The sequence below is a fragment of the Neoarius graeffei genome, chromosome 4 (genome assembly GCF_027579695.1).
Source record: "Neoarius graeffei isolate fNeoGra1 chromosome 4, fNeoGra1.pri, whole genome shotgun sequence".
NCBI classification, from domain to species: Eukaryota; Metazoa; Chordata; class Actinopteri; order Siluriformes; family Ariidae; genus Neoarius; species Neoarius graeffei.
Genome location: NC_083572.1, coordinates 82,171,839 through 82,191,683, shown reverse-complemented (window position 1 = coordinate 82,191,683; position 19,845 = coordinate 82,171,839). Strand labels below are relative to the sequence as shown.

At 40.0% G+C, this 19,845-nt stretch overlaps 1 protein-coding gene across 2 annotated transcripts in view; it reads left to right on the top strand.

Moving 5' to 3' along the window:
• dipk1ab (divergent protein kinase domain 1Ab) overlaps positions 1 to 19,845 on the top strand; it is a 78,565-nt gene that overhangs the window by 8,969 nt on the left and 49,751 nt on the right. The window contains exon 1 of one of the 2 annotated variants that reach the window (XM_060919835.1): positions 1,211 to 1,559. The exons of the other annotated variant lie outside the window; for it this stretch is intronic. Coding sequence (XP_060775818.1) covers positions 1,554 to 1,559 — 6 coding nt within the window. The 5' untranslated portion in view covers positions 1,211 to 1,553. Of the gene's footprint in view, positions 1 to 1,210; positions 1,560 to 19,845 lie in introns of those variants that run through there. 2 annotated transcript variants of the gene reach the window in all.

Here is a 19,845-nt window from a genome sequence, read left to right as displayed (position 1 = left end):
TGGGGTAAACTCCAACACATGGCGGCTGAGCTGGGGAGCTATAAGCAAGCCCACACCAGCCCGCCGCCGCTCACCACGGGCGACTCCAGAGAAGTGGAAAGTCCAGCCCTTCTCGAGGAGCTGGGTTCCAGAGCCCAAGCTGTGCGTGGAGGTGAGCCCGACTATCTCTAGCCGGTACCTCTCAACCTCCCGCACAAGCTCAGGCTCTTTCCCCCCCAGCAAAGTGACATTCCATGTCCCAACAGCCAGCCGCTGTGTCCGGGGATCAGGTCGTCGAGGCCCCTGCCTTCGACTGCCACCCAATCCACATTGCACCAATCCCCTACTGCTACCTCTGTGGGTGGTGAACCCACAGGAGGTCGGGCCCACGTCACCTCTTCGGGCTGAGCCTGGCCGGGCCCCATGGGCAAAGGCCCGGCCACCAAGCGCTCGCATATGAGCCCCAACCCCGGGCCTGGCTCCAGGGTGGGGCCCCGGCTGTGTCATACCAGGCGACGTGACGGTCCTTGTTTTTTTTTTTTTTTTTCCTCTCCATAGGGGTTTTTGGTGAACTGCTCTTGGTCTGGCCTGTCACCTAGGACCTGTCTGCCTTGGGAAACCCTGACAGGGGCATAATGCCCCTGACAACATAGCTCCTAGGATCATTCAAGCACACAAACCCCTCCACCACAATAAGGTGGCAGTTCTAGGAGGGGCATTATTTGTGTCATCAGCAAATAAAATACTTTTGGATTCTTTTTGTTTTTATTATTACTGATTTTTTTTTTTTTTTTTTGTGTGTGTGTGTGTGTGTGTGTGTGTGTGAGAGCTGTATACTATCTACTGCAAGGCAAGTTTATTTATATAGCACATTTCATACACAGTGGCAGTTCAATGTGCTTTACAGAAGTAAAAGCAAAACAGTAAACAATAGAAAATAAAATTACATAAAATAAATGGGGAAGAAAAATAATTAAACAATAGTAGAAATAAAATAATAAAATGAGAGTTCAATTTAAAAAAAAAACAGCAGAATAAAAGTTAAGTAAAATTTAAAACATGGAGAGACTGTAAAAGTAGAGTTTAAAACATGTAGAGATGGCAATATTAATAATTTAGCAGAAAGCATCTGAAAACAGCTTGGTCTTTAACCTAGATTTGAAGCTGCCAACAGCAGGAGCATTTTTGATGTCCTCTGGGAGTTGGTTCCATAGCTGTACTGCATAGTAGCTAAAAGCTGCTTCACCATACTTTGTTTTAACAACAGGTTTTACCAGTAAATTTTTCTGCTGCGATCTGGTAGATCTGATTGGGTTAGGCCGCTGCAACATATCAGAGAGGTAATTGGGCCCTGTACCATTTAGAGATTTGTACACCAGCAGCAATGCTTTAAAGTCAATTCTGTAGCTTACTGGAAGCCAGTGAAGGGACCTTAAAATTGGAGTAATGTGCTCTGTTCTTTTTGTTCGTGTGAGAACCCTAGCTGCTGCATTTTGAACCAGCTGAAGTCGTTTGATGGTTTTTTTTTTGGCAGGCCTGTGAAAAGGCCATTGCAGTAATCAACCCTACTAGAGATGAAGGTATGTATACTGTAAGTTTTTCCAGATCATTTTTTGACATAAGTCCTCTTAGTTTGGAAATGTTTTTTAGGTGATAAAATGCCGTTTTAGTGATTGCTTTCATGTGACTGTCAAAGTTTAGCTCGCTGTCAATGAAAACACCAAGATTTTTAACCATTTCTTTTGTTTTAATCCCCTTTGTGTCAAGAATAGTGGTAATCCTGAGTCTTTCATCTTTTTTTCCAAATAGAATTACTTCTGTTTTATCTGTGTTCAGCTGAAGAAAATTTTGTGACATCCAGTTGTTGATTTGATCGATACACTGGTAGAGACATTCAAGGGGGGCATAATCATTAGGTGATAGAGCAAGATAAATTTGGGTGTCATCTGCATAGCAGTGATATAAAATTGAATTGTTCTTGATAATTTGCCCAAGTGGGAGCATGTAAAGGTTGAATAGTAATGGTCCAAGAATCGACCCCTGGGGGACAACACAGGTCAAGGACATTGACGTTGAGGTACAATTTCCCATGGTAACAAAGAAGCTTCTATCTTTTTAAGTATGATTTTAACCAATTGATAACTTTACCAGTCAACCCAACCCAATGTTCAAGTCGATATAGCAGTATGTTGTGATCAACAGTATCAAAAGCTGCACTGAGGTCCAGTAATACCAGGACCGATGTTTTGCCTGCATCAGTATTAAGACGTATGTCATTTATAACTTTAATCAGCGCTGTTTCAGTGCTATGATTGGCACGAAATCCTGATTGAAAGTTATCAAAACAGCTGTTTGATATCAAGAAGGCAGTTAATTGATTGAAGACAATTTTTTTTCAAGGATTTTCCCGATGAATGGTAGATTTGATATTGGCCTGTAGTTATTTAATACTGAAGCATCCAGATTATTCTTTTTAAGTAGGGGCTTTACAACGGCTTTTTTCAAGGACACAGGAACAATGCCAGTCTCTAGGGATGTATTTATGATTTGAAGCACATCTGTAATTATAAGATGTAGAACAGACTTAAAAAAGTTGGTGGGCAGAATGTCCAATTCAGATGTTGAGGAACTGAGATTTTGTACAGTTTTTTCAAGAGTCTCATAATCAATTAAACAAAATTCTGACATTGTGTTGAAGTTATCTGTCTGTGTCACTGGTGATTGCAGTTTTTCAATTATTTGCAACTGAGATATATTATGAGCAATATTATGTCGTATTTTATCAATTTTACCTTTGAAGAAGGATGCAAACTCATTGCATTTATTAACTGAGAGAAGTTCAGGTGCTAATTGTGGTGGGGTATTTGTTAGCTTCTCTACTGTTGAAAATAGCACACGGGCATTGTTCATATTCCTGTTGATGTTGGAGAAGAAAGACTGTCTTGCTTTACGAATTTCATAATTATATTTACAAAGCATCTCTTTATGGATTTGATAATGGATGTGAAGTTTAGTTTTGCGCCATTTTCTTTCAGTCTTTCTACATTCTCTCTCTAACAGTTTAACAGCTGGGTATTGCTTCCATGGTGCTTTCTGCTTATCATTGACTCTTTTGATTTTGAATGGAGCCATAATTTGGGTCATATTTAAATTAAAAATTTCCAGTAAATCATCTACAGAGTCTGAGTCTGACATACTGCACAACAAATTGCCCCATTAGGGGACAATAAAGTGATTTTGAACCTAAATTTGAAAATAAATTTCAATAGTTTAGAACCATTAGATATATCATTAACATACAGGACAAACAGCAAAGGACCTAGTATACTCCCTTGCGGAACCTAGTATACTCCCTTGCGGAGAATCTTCTTTAGATTCTGATCATATCTGAATCTAAAGTAGGCTAATGTTCCTTTACCCAAGTGTTTTTAAACAAACTGTGAGTTGACGTTGGTCTTAAATCATGTACTGCAATGACAAACTGAATTTATATGATCAGCAAGCTGCCTATTTTGTTTTTTCTACAAGCCAGTCCATCCAGTTTACTGAGTCGGGCATGTTTATACTGCACACTAACTGCTAATAATTCATTTATTCTGTGGCAGGATTAAATCAATTCAGAACAATAGACCAAAGTTATAGTCAGATTGAACTAATCAGCGTTGTCAACTCTTCAAGGGAAAGTAGCTAAAGCTAGTTTAAAAAAAAAAACCTCTAGAAGTTGGTAGGTGATGTCAGAGACTAATTTGTGTATTTGTTATTCATCATGATCAATGGCATATGCAATTACAAATAAGGGTACATAAAGAAGGAAGATGTTCGTCCATCCATCCATCCATCCATCCATCCATCCATCCATTATCTGTATTGGGCAATTCTTCAGCAGAGAGGCCAAAATTATTAACTTGAGCCTTAACTTGTCAGCTCAGTGATCTTGCTAAAGTATGGAATCCAAGGCAAAATGTACTGAAAACCATATTTAAAAATCATCACCCCAGTGATAGCAATATCGCTTCAGAGAAATCTTGGTTTGAATTTTAAGAAACAAAAGTTCAGTTTTTTTCTGACATAATTCCGTTACTGACTTTTTTTTTTTTCTTTCCTCATAAGTTTGCGTTCAGAGTTAAACATAGCCAATTTTTCTACACTTTTTTTTTTTTAGGCTTAAAAGATACCCCATACAGTATGAATTTTTTAATTTAATACCATTATCCTGAGTACTGCAACTAAAAAAGTTACCACATTTTGCTGTGAATGTAATCCCATTACTGAAGAACTACCCTATCGCTTCCACGTCAGGCTCACGTTGGAAGCTGGAGCTAATCCCAGCTGACTTTGGGTGAGAAGAGGGGTATACCATGGGCAGATCACCAGTCTATCACAAGGCCAGTTTTCACTTAGAATAGTTTTATCAGAATAGAAAATAATAGATGATGATTTTTTGTTCTATCATTTACTCGTTTTAGTGATTTTATTGGCGATATTATTACATTTTATAAGAGAGAGTTTGAAATAAAGAACAAGGAGCTGAGAAGGTGGGATAAACAGTGGTGATCAGTGATTGGTTGTGGGAGGACGATGGTGATTGTTTATAAGCATAACCCAGATGTTACATTACACACTGATGGTGAGTCGAGTGATCCTGCTTTCTAAACTGCTATAACAGCAGCTATGATGCAAGTTGGCGAGCCGTAGTGAGTTCGAGAGAGTTACTAGATTTGTTGCTAGGCTCTTTTTTTTTTTTTTTTTTTTTTTTTATTACAGTTGCAAAAGGGGTCTACAAATTTTCCAACTTTAACAACAAAGTCCCTAAGTAGTTGACATTAGGGGAACTGAATGGAGTCTGTGTGAGTTAAAGAGAAACGCCACCCTGCTGAAAAATCCAGCTTCGTCTGGCCAATTACTGTACCAGCTGCCAGAGCTCAGGCTGAGGTGGTCATTTCCTCCAGCCTCCTTATTACTTGACTAAATTGATGAATCCATGTATAATTGCCTTACCATTGTTATTGTCTTAAAAAAATAACTTGTCAATGATTTAACATTGGCAGTGGAAATTTAGAAACCGTTTCCTTTCTACCAGCACTTGTCACCTGACAATGGTGGTCTGCTGGTTTGACCAGCTCAGCCTGTGCGGGTAGCTGTTCAGGCTGAGCAGGGCAGTAAAATAATTTTTATGCGTCACATTGTCTGTCTTATTTTGATCACGTCGGATGCTACATTTTAAACACTGCTCCTTCATCAGCATATCTTCCAAGAAGCGTTGTAAGCGAGTAAGGCATGTCCCACAAGGTCACCATACACTAGAGGCACAGCTGATTTGATTAACAAATTCTTTAAAGAACCCTCTTGTCTAGAAATCAGTAAAACTCAGACTAGGTCTCACTATAAATGACAAATATGTCAGAAAAGATTTAATTTTTACAAATAATTTCTACTGCAGTAGAGAAAAATTACAAACACAGGAGATGTATTGACTTTTTTAAAGCTGCTGAACACAGATCTGTGGGGTTTATGGGGTTTTGCTCATGCTGTTTTCCAAAGTTTATTTTTAATTTGCTTTTGGAAAACGTATACTTTGTCATTATGTGTTGTGTAAACCAGGTTTTTTTTTTTTTTTTTAACTTTTAGCAGTCAGGGATCTCTTCCAGTGGAAAAAAAAATCTGCAGATCCTCTTAACACGTTAATATTCTGAACACAAATGTACCACTGCGTTTATTTACTGGAGCTATAAGCAGGCTTTTTTCCTCCCTCATACTTTCTACTTGCAAATCCCAAACCCATTAAAGGTTTAACTTTTTAAAAAACAGCAACAAAAAAAATTGTCACATTAACAGCGCTTTTCATAGTTTTGTTAAAATTGCATTAACATTCAAGTACACATTCACTCCTTGTTTTTATAATTTTTGAGTTGGTGAGCTTTAGATGAACCAATACTGTTTAAGTGGCCCGTCTACAAGACTCCAAACTACAACCCCAATTCCAAAAAAGTTGGGATGCTGTGTAAAACATAAATAAAAACAAAATGTGACAATTTGCAAATCATGGAAACCCCATACTTCATTGAAAATAGTACAAAGACAACATATCAAATGTTGGAAATTATAAATTTTATTGGTTTGGTTTTTTGAAAAATATATGCTCATTTATGAATTTGATGTCAGCAACACGTTTCAAAAGATTGGGACAGGAGCAACAAAAGACTGAAAGTTGTGTAATGTGAAAAAACCCCAAACCAACCCTAATTTGGTTAATTGGCAACAGGTCAGTAACATGATTGGGTATAAACGGAGCATTCCAGAGAGGCGGAGTCTCTCAGAAGTAAAGATGGGGCGGGGTTCACCGCTCTGTGAAAGACTGCGTGGGCAAACAGTGCAACAATTTAAGAATAACGTTCCTCAATGTAAAATTGCAAAGAATTTGGGGATCATATCATCTATGGTACATAATATCATTAAAAGATTCAGAGAATCTGGAGAAATCTCTGTGTGCAAGAGACAAGGCTGAAAACTGACGCTGGATGCCTGTGATCTTCAGGCCCTCAGACGACACGGTGTTAAATGCAGACACGTGTCTGTCGTGGAGAGCACTGTATGGGCTCAGTAGCACTTCAGAAAACTATCATCTGTGAAAACAGTTCATTACTGCATCCACAAATGCAAGTTAAAACTAAATATAAACATCAAGAAACGCCACCACCTTCTCTGGGCCCGAGTTCTTTTATAATGGACTGAGTTGAAGTGGAAAGTGTCCTGAGGTCTGATGAATCAAAAGTAGAAATTCTTTTTAAAAATCATGGACACCACATCCTCCAGGTTAAAGAGGAGAGGGACCATCCGGCTTATCAGTGCTCAGTTCAAAAGCCAGCATCTGTGACGGTATGAGGGTGCATTAGTGCACATGACATGGGTAGCTTGTACATCTGGGAAAGCATCATTAATGCTGAATGATAGATACACGTTTCAGAGCAATATGCTGCCATCCAGACAAAATCTTTTCCAGGGAAGGCCTTCCTTCTTTCAGAAAGACAATGCCAAACCGCTTTCTGTACATATTAAAACTGCATGGCTCCGTAGTAAGAGTCCAGGTGCTAAACTGGCCTGCCTGCAGTCCAGATCTCTCTCCCGTTTAAAACAGTTGGCGCATTATGAAGCACAAAATATGACGAATGAAACCCCGCACTGTTGAGCAACTGAAATTGTATATCGGGTAAGAATGTGACAACACTTCTCTTTCAAAACTACAGCAGTTGGTCTCCTCAGTTCCCAAACGTTTACAGAGTGTTGTTAAAAGCAGAGGTGATGCAACACAGTGGTAAACATGCCCCTGTCCCAACTTTTCTGAAACGTGTTGCTGACATCAAATTCAAAATGAGCATATATTTTTCAAAAAACCAAACCAATAAAATTTATCATTTTCAACATTTGATATGTTGTCTTTGTACTATTTTTCAATGAAATATAGGGTTTCCATGATTTGCAAATTTCACATTCTGTTTTTATTCATGTTTTACACAGCATCCTACCTTTTTTTTGGAATTGGGGTTGTACAATAATTAAACAAAAACAAAATTTAATCAGCTGTGTGGTTATGTGTAGAAAATTGTTAATTGTTTCATGTACTCCTGGGGGTTAACAGACCCCACATTGAGAGTGACTGCATAAAGAATGACTCATGGTTACTATTATTTGCTTAATACCTGACTATATTTTGTCAGAAAGATAATCTTTTTGAGGTTGACCCATGGTTATTGTAGTGTTTGGCAGCTGATTACACAACAGCGGTTTGCCCAAGGGGGGAAAGACAACAGGAATATAGGCCACAGAAGTTGCTCTTTAAAATTCTTTCCACAACTACAGTATTGATCTTGTGCTGATTTTTGTTGGAGTGGAAGTAAAAGTGGATTATCCAGATATCCTGGCTTTTGAAATATCCTGTGATGTGTGTTTTGGTTTTTTTAGAGTTCAATTTGTATTGCTAACAGTAATTGGGCATCAGTAACTTTTTTTTTTTTTTTTTTTTCTTCTTTGTACAGAGCTGGCAGTTTCCTGTATAGTATCCAAACATGTATTAGATATAATACAGCACGTTACTTAGACTTTCATTTGTATGGAAATATGAGCCTTACAAATTAAAGCATATCCACAGAGCCATGGCCTCACTTTGTTTATAAATGCCTTGAGACCTCAAGAATGGCACAGGAATAGTTTTAAGCGTTAACAATAAATCTAATCTAGTCATTTTTACGATTAAAATGATTCATATAGGTAGTGGTCTGAGTGAATGACCTTTTACGTCCGTAACGTCACAGCAGGAAGTCTATCAGTCTCCTTGCCATTTCCACTATACTAAAACACAGAGCTGACTGCAACTCTGATCCTCCACTTTGAGCTAATTTATCACCATGCCACGTAGATGTGTTGCTGGCCAGTACGGCAACATGACAGAAGGTGGATTTACTTTGCATTTGTGGCCCAAGAATGTTCAAACTGCAAAGATTTGGATGTGTTTTGGGAGAAGTTCACGGACGCATTGGGCGCCTACGAAGTGTTCTCTCCTCTGCTCTGCACATTTTACTGAAGGCTCATATGAGACCTCTGATCGGTCGAGGAGTGTCGGCTATAGATAGTTTTCACATGACGTCACAGAGTCGGGGATTCCCTAGTGGCGGCCATCTTGTGGGTCAAGCTTACCGTACGGGTGACTGAGCACACATTGTAACGCGCGAGTACAAAGTCTTCAAAAGAACCCAAGCAGGCTATTTAAAGCTAGCAATGGTGCACACCTGTTGTATTCACGGCTGTCGTAATAGGTCAGATGATGAAGTCAAGCGGAGCTTTTATGGAATTCCCACTGTACGGGAGCACGAAGGCGAGCAAACAAAGAAACTCAGCATACAAAGGAGAAATCTATGGCTTGCGAGAATCAACCGCAAGGATTATCAGCCTTCCAAACACAGCAAAGTCTGCTCTGATCATTTTATAAGTGGTAAGTTGTTTAAATAAACAATCAATTGTGTTTAAGTTTGTTTTTGGAAACCAAAACATCATGTGAACAATCTCTGGAGAATGCCTAACTGGAACTGCGGAGTGTACGTTTACATTGTAATGTACACTTAATATTGCTTGTTTGTCACGTTTCTATTTGACACTTTGTCACTTCACTCACTCAAGGGTCATTTTTGAAAAACATTTTAGGTCTATTCTGTATGATTTGATTTGTGTTTGGGATGCAAACAGCTCGCCTTTTGGCGGATGCCGCCTGAATCGCGCAGATCTGATATATATATTTTTTTGGGGGGGGGGCGTTGGAGTGTCTGATTATAATTTCAAAGTAAATTCTGTATTAAAATTACTAAATAAGCAAATCCGTTACAGTCCATGAAACAGGAAGTATAAGGATGAGGAAAAAAAAAAAAAAAAAACAGTTTAAATCGGAAAGCTGCGCACATTTGCGCAGCCCGAGCAGTGTGCAGGACTGCGCAAATGTGCGCAGCTTTCCAATTTAAACTGTTTTTTTTTTCTCATCCTTATACTTCCTGTTTCATGGACTGTAACAGATTTGCTTATTTAGTAATTTTAATACAGAATTTACTTTGAAATTATAATCAGACACTCCAACGCCCCCCCCCCCCCAAAAAAAATCGGATCTGCATGATTCAGCCGTGAAAAAGGCGGCATCTGACAAAAGGTGCGCTGTGAATATATAAAGTTGTATATATCAGACAGCCTTTAAAGTTTGATGAAGTCAGTTTCAGGCTTTGGAGCAGGCTTTGGCAGTTTCAGGCTTTGGCAGCCCTGCATAGTCACTTGAAAATGCATCTTTGTCCACTTCGTAGGGGTCAATTCCCCCAATCAAGGCCAGTTTGGCTGCATACCGTTGTCATGAGATGTCGTCTAATGTATCTATATACTTCTGTTTGCTTGATTTTGCCGACATTGATCTTTATTTTAGAAAACTGACTATATAACTTCATAAATTCGTCCGAGATGATAACGTAGCCGGTAATGGCGATGGTCCATTTTGTTTGCCCCACAAGATATATAAGCCCGTATTGAAAGGGGGTGCAGTACCAATAATTAAAGGAAAAGGAAAGCATTTATTTTATTTTTTAAAAGGAAGGTGAGTTCAGTTGCACCAGTCTTCCTGGAGTGAGCCGAGGGTTGTTGCTAAAACCCGGGACAGAACGCGATGGGAAACATTGCTCGGGCAGTTGTTATTAAAACCGGTGACATCCCGTTCCATCCCAGGTTTTAGTAATTGCCTGAGCCCAGCAATAATGGCGGAATACACAGTATGAAAAAGTGAATGAGCGGACCAGCCGTTTTATTTCTAAACTGGATATTGTTGCCATCTCGCCCTTGCGTAGAAGTGAATGAACGGAGAACTGAACAAACAACTGAAAGTCAGATTGTTTCAAAACGATCAGCCTTCAAGAAGCGAGAACACAGACGGGTAAGCTCCGACTCTCATTTGGATAAAAAAAAAAACCACGTTGTTTACCTGCATTTTAGATTAATACATGTAACTTGTATTGTGTGTTTTTAAGTTACCGGTATAAGAATTTTAATTTGCTTCAGAATGTGATTGTCTTAGTTCATCTGATTTATTTAATTAGCCTTTTACGTTTTATCAGTGAAAATGCATGCATGTACATGTATGTTGCATAAGTTATAACACCTATCCTGTTTTAATGAGAGTCAACCCACAATCAGTGAAGTCAAATGAGTTTTAGTTGAGCAAGTCGGTAACGGTATCTCTTACTTTCACCATAAATTTTTATTTATATGACTTTGGTCTGGTCTATAGCTGTCAAAGGCCTTGGCCTTAAAACCGGTTCCTGCTGTGACATCACGCACTCAGGGCTGGCTGGCTCAGCGGGGCAGCTCCAGTGCCAACTTTGCGGTCGATTTTAACTATTCCCATTTATGCAGCATACAAGAGTCAAGGATGTAGATACTATCCACTCAGAAATTTATTTAAAAATAAAGGTTCTGCTTTAAGCTTAAGTTAAAATGTGTTGTTCTATACAGTACTTTCTCATTGAGGACCAGTTTACCTGCACAGCTATTGCTATTGAGTCCTTGAGACCCCTTGCATACCTGTAGCAAACCTGCTGGTTTATCTGAGCAGAGTATTACTTTAAGCAGATTATGCGATTTCATGTTTTTGGCAAGTGCAGATTTTCAGGGCATCCATGTGGGACCGTCTACAGCAGCAGAGGTTTAAGCACAAGGGCAGAAAGCTCCAAGTAGAAGTAGAGCATCAGGATGAATTGGAGTGTGAGGAGCCACAGTAGTAGAAGTGTGTCAAGATCTGGCACCAGCATAGGTAAGCTCTTATCTGATCGTGGTTTGAAAGGGGGTACATTGTGATCAGATGGCCGTTTCTTTCAACCCCTACAGTGTTGAGTCTTCAGAGGAAGTAGGGCACTGGTTCAGATCAGTTCAGAAGAGATTGTGGCCCATTATTCTGTGACATTATTGTATTCTGTGACAAACAAAGGGAAAAAAACAGTTCTTTTTTGATAATGTTTGCTGCACCGATCTCCATCTTTGTCAGATGAGTCGGAGAGCACAGTTCTTTCAGCACGTCAGCCTTGGGCCGCCCGAGGCATGTTGGTTTTCATTTTCTCTTATCTTTAAATTTACATCATGACCCAGTGTGTGAGCAGTGATGTCTCAAAGTCAATGAAAGAGACAGCAGTTTCAGGGGAATGGGCTTTTCCTGGCCTACTTTACTCTTAATGGGAGTAAGGTAGAAGCTAAAAAAGCCTTCACTGCCTTTCAGCCTGCTCGGATGATGTCTGGGGGAGGTTGTGGATCAAAATCTGTTTATTCCACAAATCTACCCAATACACAGGAATCTGACTTGGTAAATTAGAGCAAGAGAATTCAATGTACAACATACAACCGATACAAACAGTACTATACAATCCTCAGCATAGTTAAAGAAATTCCGTAAAGTGAATATGGCTTCAAATGTAATGAAATTACATGATTTTAAGTTTCCAAGTATCAGATTAATTACTATATTTTAGTCTTGTACATACACAGATCAGCTGTAACGTTAAAACCACCACGTTAGCAACAGATCCTTTAAGTCATGAATCAGACTTGTTTGTCCAGCACATCCCACAGATGCTTGATCAGATTGAGATCTGGGGAGTTTAGAGACCAAGTCAATACCTTGAACTCTGTCTTGTTCCCAAACCATTTGTCCAACAGTTTGTCCAGCATGGCAGGGTGCATTAACCTGTTGAAAGAGGCCACTGCCATTACGGAATAACATTGCTATGCAGGGGTGTACTTGGTCTGCAACAATGTTTAGGTAGGTGGTACATGTCAGAGTAGCATTCACATGAATGCCAGGACCCAAGGTTTCCCAGAAGAACATTGCTCAGAGCATCACACTGCCTCCGTTGGCTTGCCTTCTTCCCACAGTGAAGACAGGCTAGCCTTTGCACCCCACATGCATCAATGAGCCTTGGGTGCCTGTTACTAGTGCACCAGTTGTCCTGTCTAGGACCACTTTTGGTAGGTACTGGCCACTGCATACCAGGAACGCCCCACAATACTTGCATTTTGGAGATGCTCTGACCCAGTCATCTAGCCATCACAATTTGGCCCTTGTCAAAGTTGCTCAGATCCTTACACTTGCCCATTTTTCCTGCTTCCAGCACATCAACTTCAAGAACTGACTGTTCACTTGCTGTCTAATATATTCCACCCCTTGACAAGTGCCACTGTAACGAGATGATGTTATTCACTTCACCTGTCACTGGTTTTAGTATGGTGTGTGTGTGTGTAGAACAGTATGAAGTGAGGCTGGGGCTGATTCTACATAGCCCAGAGGGTAGATTCAGTGACTGTCATGTCAGGAGTGAACCACCCAGTAGATTTTATTTCCTTTTCTTCAGTCCATGCCATTGCTGACACATCTGTAACATGCCATTGGCAGTGATTCTACTTCACGTGTGCCTTGTCAGTCGTGGGTAATAATGCACACAAATGAACTCGCTTATCTATCATCATTTTTCCCTCAAGATGCTTTTGGAGGAGAAACTAAAAGTAGTTAGGCTAAGCACACATTGTCCAATCAAAGTACAAATTGCACTAAAGGACAAATGACAAAACCGTAGCTTTAGTGTTTTTTGGTTTTAATGAAAGGGTTACTTTCTGTTCATGCTGGAGAAATGCAGCATGAAGCACAAGAGCATTTAGGGCTTGAAATACTTGCGGTGTTTTTTTTTTTTTTTTATAGTTTACCTCATATTCTTAATATGCAATAGATGAGACCTCATAATATATTGTTCAACCCTAATTGATCATCTGTTGTGAGATTAGCTAATATGTCCAGCCATCGCTGTATATTGCCGTCAGTACATATTTACTTCTGGCCTACGTCGGGATTTTCCGTGATGTTTACAATCAATGTCGGTGTATTCAGTAGGAATATACACTATACTTATGCGTTATCTCATCTCATCATCTCTAGCTGCTTTATCCTGTTCTACAGGGTCGCAGGCAAGCTGGAGCCTATCCCAGCTGGCTACGGGCGAGAGGCGGGGTACACCCTGGACAAGTCGCCAGGTCATCACAGGGCTGACACATGGACACAGACAACCATTCACATTCACACCTACGGTCAATTTAGAGTCACCAGTTAACCTAACCTGCATGTCTTTGGACTGTGGGGGAAACCGGAGCACCCGGAGGAAACCCACGGGGAGAACATGCAAACTCCGCACAGAAAGGCCCTCGCCGGCCACGGGGCTCGAACCCGGACCTTCTTGCTGTGAGGCGACAGCGCTAACCACTACACCACCGTGCCGCCCTTATGTGTTGTTGTTGTTGTTATTATTATTATTATTTATTTATTTATTTATTTATTTGGGGGGGGGGTAGGGTTTACAATGGATTGACTGTAATGATGTACAGAAAGATGGCTGTATGTAAAATAGAACCGCAATCTTGATTCTGTTTCAGTCTTTAGTTGCCATTGTTGTTTTCCACCGAGACGAAATGAACTCTTCTGTGACCGTTTTATATTCACATTTCTCTTAACCTTTCAGTTCACCTCTAGGGACGTTCAGGTCTCTGTTTAAATGACTTTGGACCAGAGAAATAAATTACCATCAGCAGTCAGCCATGTAGGAAGGACAGGGGACTTCAGAGCACAAATCAGGAGGTAGGTGCATCCTCCCTCAAACAGAGGAGTCCAGATCTCAAAGGGTTTTCTCAACCCAAGGATCTATAAACACTTTTTGGCTTATTTTAGAGTTCTTATTACAGCTGACAGCGACATTCTTGAAGTTATGCACAGAATGCCACTCCTTGTTGATGCACCATGACACAAAATGCACAGAATGAATTTATAGCGCTGCATAAAGTTGATTATGTTCTGCTTAGAGGAAATGTTGGCAGCAGCAGCTCAGCATTTTTGTCGTTGAGCTGAAATAAGCTTTTGGCACCTAGCAGCAAAAAGCAAGCTTATGGAGGAAATGGCTAGAAACAGCAAAATGACTTCAATTTGTATTGTCTGCTTCGATGTTCACATATTATATCATTTTAATAGTCCATGTTCTATAAAAATGTCCGAGGCTTTGCAGTACTTTCGACCACAGTGCTTTTTTTTTTTTTTTTTCTATGCAGAGGAATGCGCCTATTATTCAGACTTTACTTTTGTGTTGAGTTTTAGGTTGGTTAACACCCTCCTCATCCTAGTCTCTTATTAGTTCGGGGCCACTCTCTAAAAATGGGAGCCTTATTTTAACACTGCTTTGGGATGCTGTCTTTGCCAGGCGTCCAGCCTCTCTCTTCCTGCACCCATGAGAATTGAGAACTGAGCTTTTGGCGCACAGGGAACTGTGTCACAAACTAAATGAGGTTACACAGAGAGGGCAGTTTGAAATGTTCTACTGCATCTAAAATGCAAATACGTAATCTTAAAAAGCACAGAGCGGATAAACAATTCAATGCCTGTTCAGACGTAATGCAGATATGTAAAGCTGTTCTTGCCTGTAGCTTTAGCAGAACCAAATCTCAGCAAGATAGCAATCATAACAGCATTTCATGCTGATATCTGGAAAGAAATGAATGTGGTGTATATTGGGATGCTTGTTGTGAATATGTGGATCTATAAGGATTGTGCAGGAAGTTTGAAAACCATGCTAGGTTCCACTTTGTAGTGGATGCTGTCGTGTTTGCCAGTGGGAGGCTGGATCAGATGATTGCTGGTTGTCTGAGACGAGATTAATCAGGCTGCCTGTGTGACATCTCCATTAGCGAGCTCATCCCCTGCGAGGAGAAAGAAGCACAGATATGCTGAGAGATGGGGTTGCCAAGTTTGCAGGTTTCCCATGGAATTGGGATACTTTGGACTTGCCGCTGCAGGTTTTCCTTGTCTTTTGTCTGAAATTGTGGGCTTCAGTATTCAAGTGCTAGACTTCACTAACCACCGATTTAAAGGTGCAATAGTAAATATTTTCCGTTTCTTACTAGTAAGAATGTGAAAAATTATGTAGAAATGATCAAAAATAAGTTTAAACCATTGTCTCAGAGCAAGTATATTACAAAGTTGAGGAAAAAACAAATACAGTTTGGAAACCTGGTTCCTCGTTCGGAAGGTTTTGTTCACGTGTGGTTTGGCTGCTTCTCAATTCCCAACGCCCTGCCACATCCTCATAAATCATTATGAGAAGACATTTACATGTTCAGAGTTTCAACAGCTTGAAAGCAAAGTTATATGTTTGAGTGAACTTGAAAGTCTTTGTTAATGGTTACTCTAATTAACATGCTAGCTATAGTTTAACTGACAAGTTTTGGGGTGGAGCTTTGTGTACATGGGTGGAAATGGGGATGTGTTCAATGAGTAAAGAAGTCATTCAAATCTTATTCAACTTCTCCCATTTAACTGCTAGAGACACCCCCCCCCCCACACACACACACACACACACAAATCTTACCTAATGCAGCTTTAAGCACTATTCAGACAACAGAAATTGCACGTAGGGCAGCATGGTGATGTAGTGGTTAGCGCTGTTGCCTCACAGCAAGAAGGTCCTGGGTTCGAGCCCCGTGGCCGGCGAGGGCCTTTCTGTGTGGAGTTTGCATGTTCTCCCCGTGTCCGCGTGGGTTTCCTCCGGGTGCTCCGGTTTCCCCCACAGTCCAAAGACATGCAGGTTAGGTTAACTGGTGACTCTAAATTGATCGTAGGTGTGAATGTGAGTGTGAATGGTTGTCTGTGTCTATGTGTCAGCCCTGTGATAACCTGGCGACTTGTCCAGGGTGTACCCCACCTTTCGCCCGTAGTCAGCTGGGATAGGCTCCAGCTTGCCTGCAACCCTGTAGGACAGGATAAGCTGCTACAGATAATGGATGGATGGATGGAAATTGCATGTACAGGTTGGGGTTTGCCAAAAAATGTTTTGTGCTGTAAATAACTATATATTTGGAATGCCATTTAAATTAACAATATCCCTATAAATTCAACTTTTTTTTTTTTTAACACACAGAGAACACTGGTGTAAACAGCTTCTTAATCATACAGTTGTGGTCAGAAGTTTACATACAGTGACGTCATCTTGGATATGAATGTCATGGCAATATTTGGGTTTTCAGTCATTTCTTTGAACTGTTCTTTTTCTGTGACTGATTGTACAGCATACATCTTTAATAAAAAAAAACACTACAATTTGGTGCACAAGTTTCAGTTTTCTGAAATCAACACAGGGTCAAAATTACACATACAGGGTCAAAAATATACATACAGCACACTTCGTATTTGGGTAAAATGTCTCTTCACAAGATTCACCTTGATCAAACATTTTTGTTTACCATGAACAAGCTTCTGGCAGAATTCTGGTTGGATATTTCACAACTCTTCATGGTAGAATTGGTAGAGTTCAATTAAATTTGTGGTGTGTGTGTGTGTGTGTGGTGAGTTGTTTTTTTTTTGTTTTTGTTTTTTTTTCCCCACTTGGCATGGAATCGACTTACCGTATAAGCATGGTCCATATATTTCCAATAGAGTTGAAGTCAGGACTTGTTTTAAGCTTAATGTTGGCCTGCTTTATCCTCCACAACCAGCTCTGATGCGTGTTTGGGTTCATTGTCCTCTTGCAACTCTTAAGCCATGTTCAAGTTTCTGATGGTTTATGCTGAAGAATTCTGAGGTAGTCCTCCTCCTTCATTATTCCATCCACTTTGTGCAATGAACCAGTTCCACTGGCAGCAAAATAGCCCCAGAGCATGATGATCCTACCACCACCACCAGCTGGTACAGTGCCCCTCTGTACATGGTGGTCATTGTGGCCAAAGAACTCAATCTTTGTCTCATCTGACCATACAGCTATCCTCCAGAAAGCTTTTTCTTTGTCCGTGTGGTCAGCTTCAAACTTTTTTGTTAAGCTTGAAGGTGTCAATTTTGGAGCAAGGGGTTATTTCTTGGATGGCAGCTTCTTAGTCCATGTTGAGCTGAACTGTAGATGGTGATCCATCAGCTTCCAACTCATGGCAGGGCTGTGCCATGGTGGTTCCCAGGTTGTTCCTGACCATCCAAACCAATTTCCTTTCAGCTGAGGGTGACCGTTTGGGTTTTCTTAACGCAAAATGGCTTGGCAAAGTGACTACACCTCACAATAACTTGCATACAATTGTTTGAACTGACCTTGGAATTTGCAGTTGTTTAGAAATGGCTCCAAGAGACATTCCGGAGTTGTGTATATCTGCGATCCTCTTTCTCAGATCTGCACTGAGCCCCTTGGTCTTTCCCATTTTACTGTGTGTTGGTCAATCCAATGAGTGCTGTAAACAAACCCTTTTTATGAAGGCACAGAGAAGCTACCAGCTGTAGTCAATCATGATCACTAACTGGAAGTTAAGAGGCCTCGGCCTTGGCAAGATGAGAGGCGTTTTGGAAGTTTCAGCACCTCTGAATTAATAATCTAAGTGAGCATATGTAAATTTTTGACCCTGTATGTATCATTTTGACCCTGTGTTGATTTCAGAAAACCCAAAGAAAATTAAAACTTGTGCACCAAATTCTAGGTTGTTTTTAAATTAAAGATGTATGCTGTACAATCGTTCTGCCACAGAAAAAGAACAGTTCAAAGAAATGACTGAAAGCCCAAATATTGTCATGACCTTCATATCCAAGATGGCATTCATGTCACTGTATGCAAACTTCTGACCACAACTGTACATTGCTTATCTTAAGACTGATCTGTTTTATGGATAAAATCACAAATTAACATAGTGGGTTGTAAGAGGAGTACTTGGTCAGCTTATCCTTTAAAACCTTTAGACATATTTTCTTTCATAGTGGAGCACATCGAATTAAACAGTACTGACAAAATTGGTAATATACTAGACCCTTGGCTGCTTATTCATATTTGAATGCTTGTCGTCTTCTTATTCATATAATTTTCAGTTTTAAATTGCCTCTGGCTTTTTTGGTTGCATCATATTACATTTTTGACCACACAGGAAAAAAATGATCATGGTCTGCATTTTCTGTGGTTCAGTTCTTTTTCTTTTCGAGCTTAAAGGTAAGTGCTTGTGTTTTTAAAACCGGTGAATTAGACACTATTAAAAAATCCTGCGTTGGACATGTCTAGTCAAGAAAAATCCAGCAATCTCAGAGAAGCCCAATTTTGTACTCTGGTCACCAGCTCTCAATATGGCCTGCGGTAATTGAGGTGAAATTATAAACCTTGCAGTGTTCCTAAACATCTCTTTTATCAAGGTCCTAAGAATTGTATTACATACTGTATACTGTCCTAAAGAAAGAATACCTGTACGAACAAGTATACCAATCGCAGGATGCACAATGAATACAGTCAAAGATGTCTACTATATTTTTATTTCATATGCATTCTACTAATACTACTTAAAACATATTGCATGATGTTTCAGTATAAATATGGCAATACAATTTGCAGTGGGATTAGACAGGACCACTGGGTTGCTTTTCAGCTACAGTATATGGCCAAAAGTATGTGGATGCCAAACCATTACGTCCATATGTGCCTTTTGAACATCCCGGTCCAGATTTAGTTCCCCTTTTTGCTGTTGTAATAACCTTCACTCTTCTGGGAAGGCTTTCCACTCAATTTTGGCGTGTAGCTGTGGGGATTTGCTCTTTCAGTCATGACGGCATTAGTGGGGTCAGGTACTGATGTTTGGACATGGAGGCTTGGTGCACATTTGGCATTTCAGTTCATCCCAAAGGTGGGGTTGAGGTCCAGACTCTGTGCTCGACTTCTTCCATTCCAACCTTGGCAAACCATGGACCTTACTTTGTGCACAGAGGCATTGTCTTGCTGGAACATGTTTGGGCCTCTTGGGAAATTGTAATGCTACAGTGCACAAATACGATACATTCTATACAGTTGTGTGCTTCAAACTTTGTGGCAACAGTTTAGGGAAGATCTGCATATACAGTACCAGTCAAAAGTTTGAACACACCTTCTAATTCAGTGGGGTTTTTTTTGTTTTTTTTTATTTTTATTAATTAAGAAAACACTCCGTGTCTTAAAATAGTGATTGAAGTTTCTCTTTACTTAGTTGAGCGGTTCTTGACAATATGGATTACTACAATTGTGGAATAGAGCTATTTACTGTGTTTTTATTATTTACTAAATACTGTTTGATCTCAAACGCATTAAGACAGCAAGAAATTGCACTAATTAACTTTTGACGAAGCACACCAGTTAACTGAAAAGCATTCCAGGTGACTACTTCATGAAGCTGGTTAAGGTAATGCCAATAGTGTGCGAAGTGTCAAGATAAACGGTGGCTACTTTTGAAGAAGCTAAAAACTCAACTCATTATCTCTAGCCGCTTTATCCTGTTCTACAGGGTCGC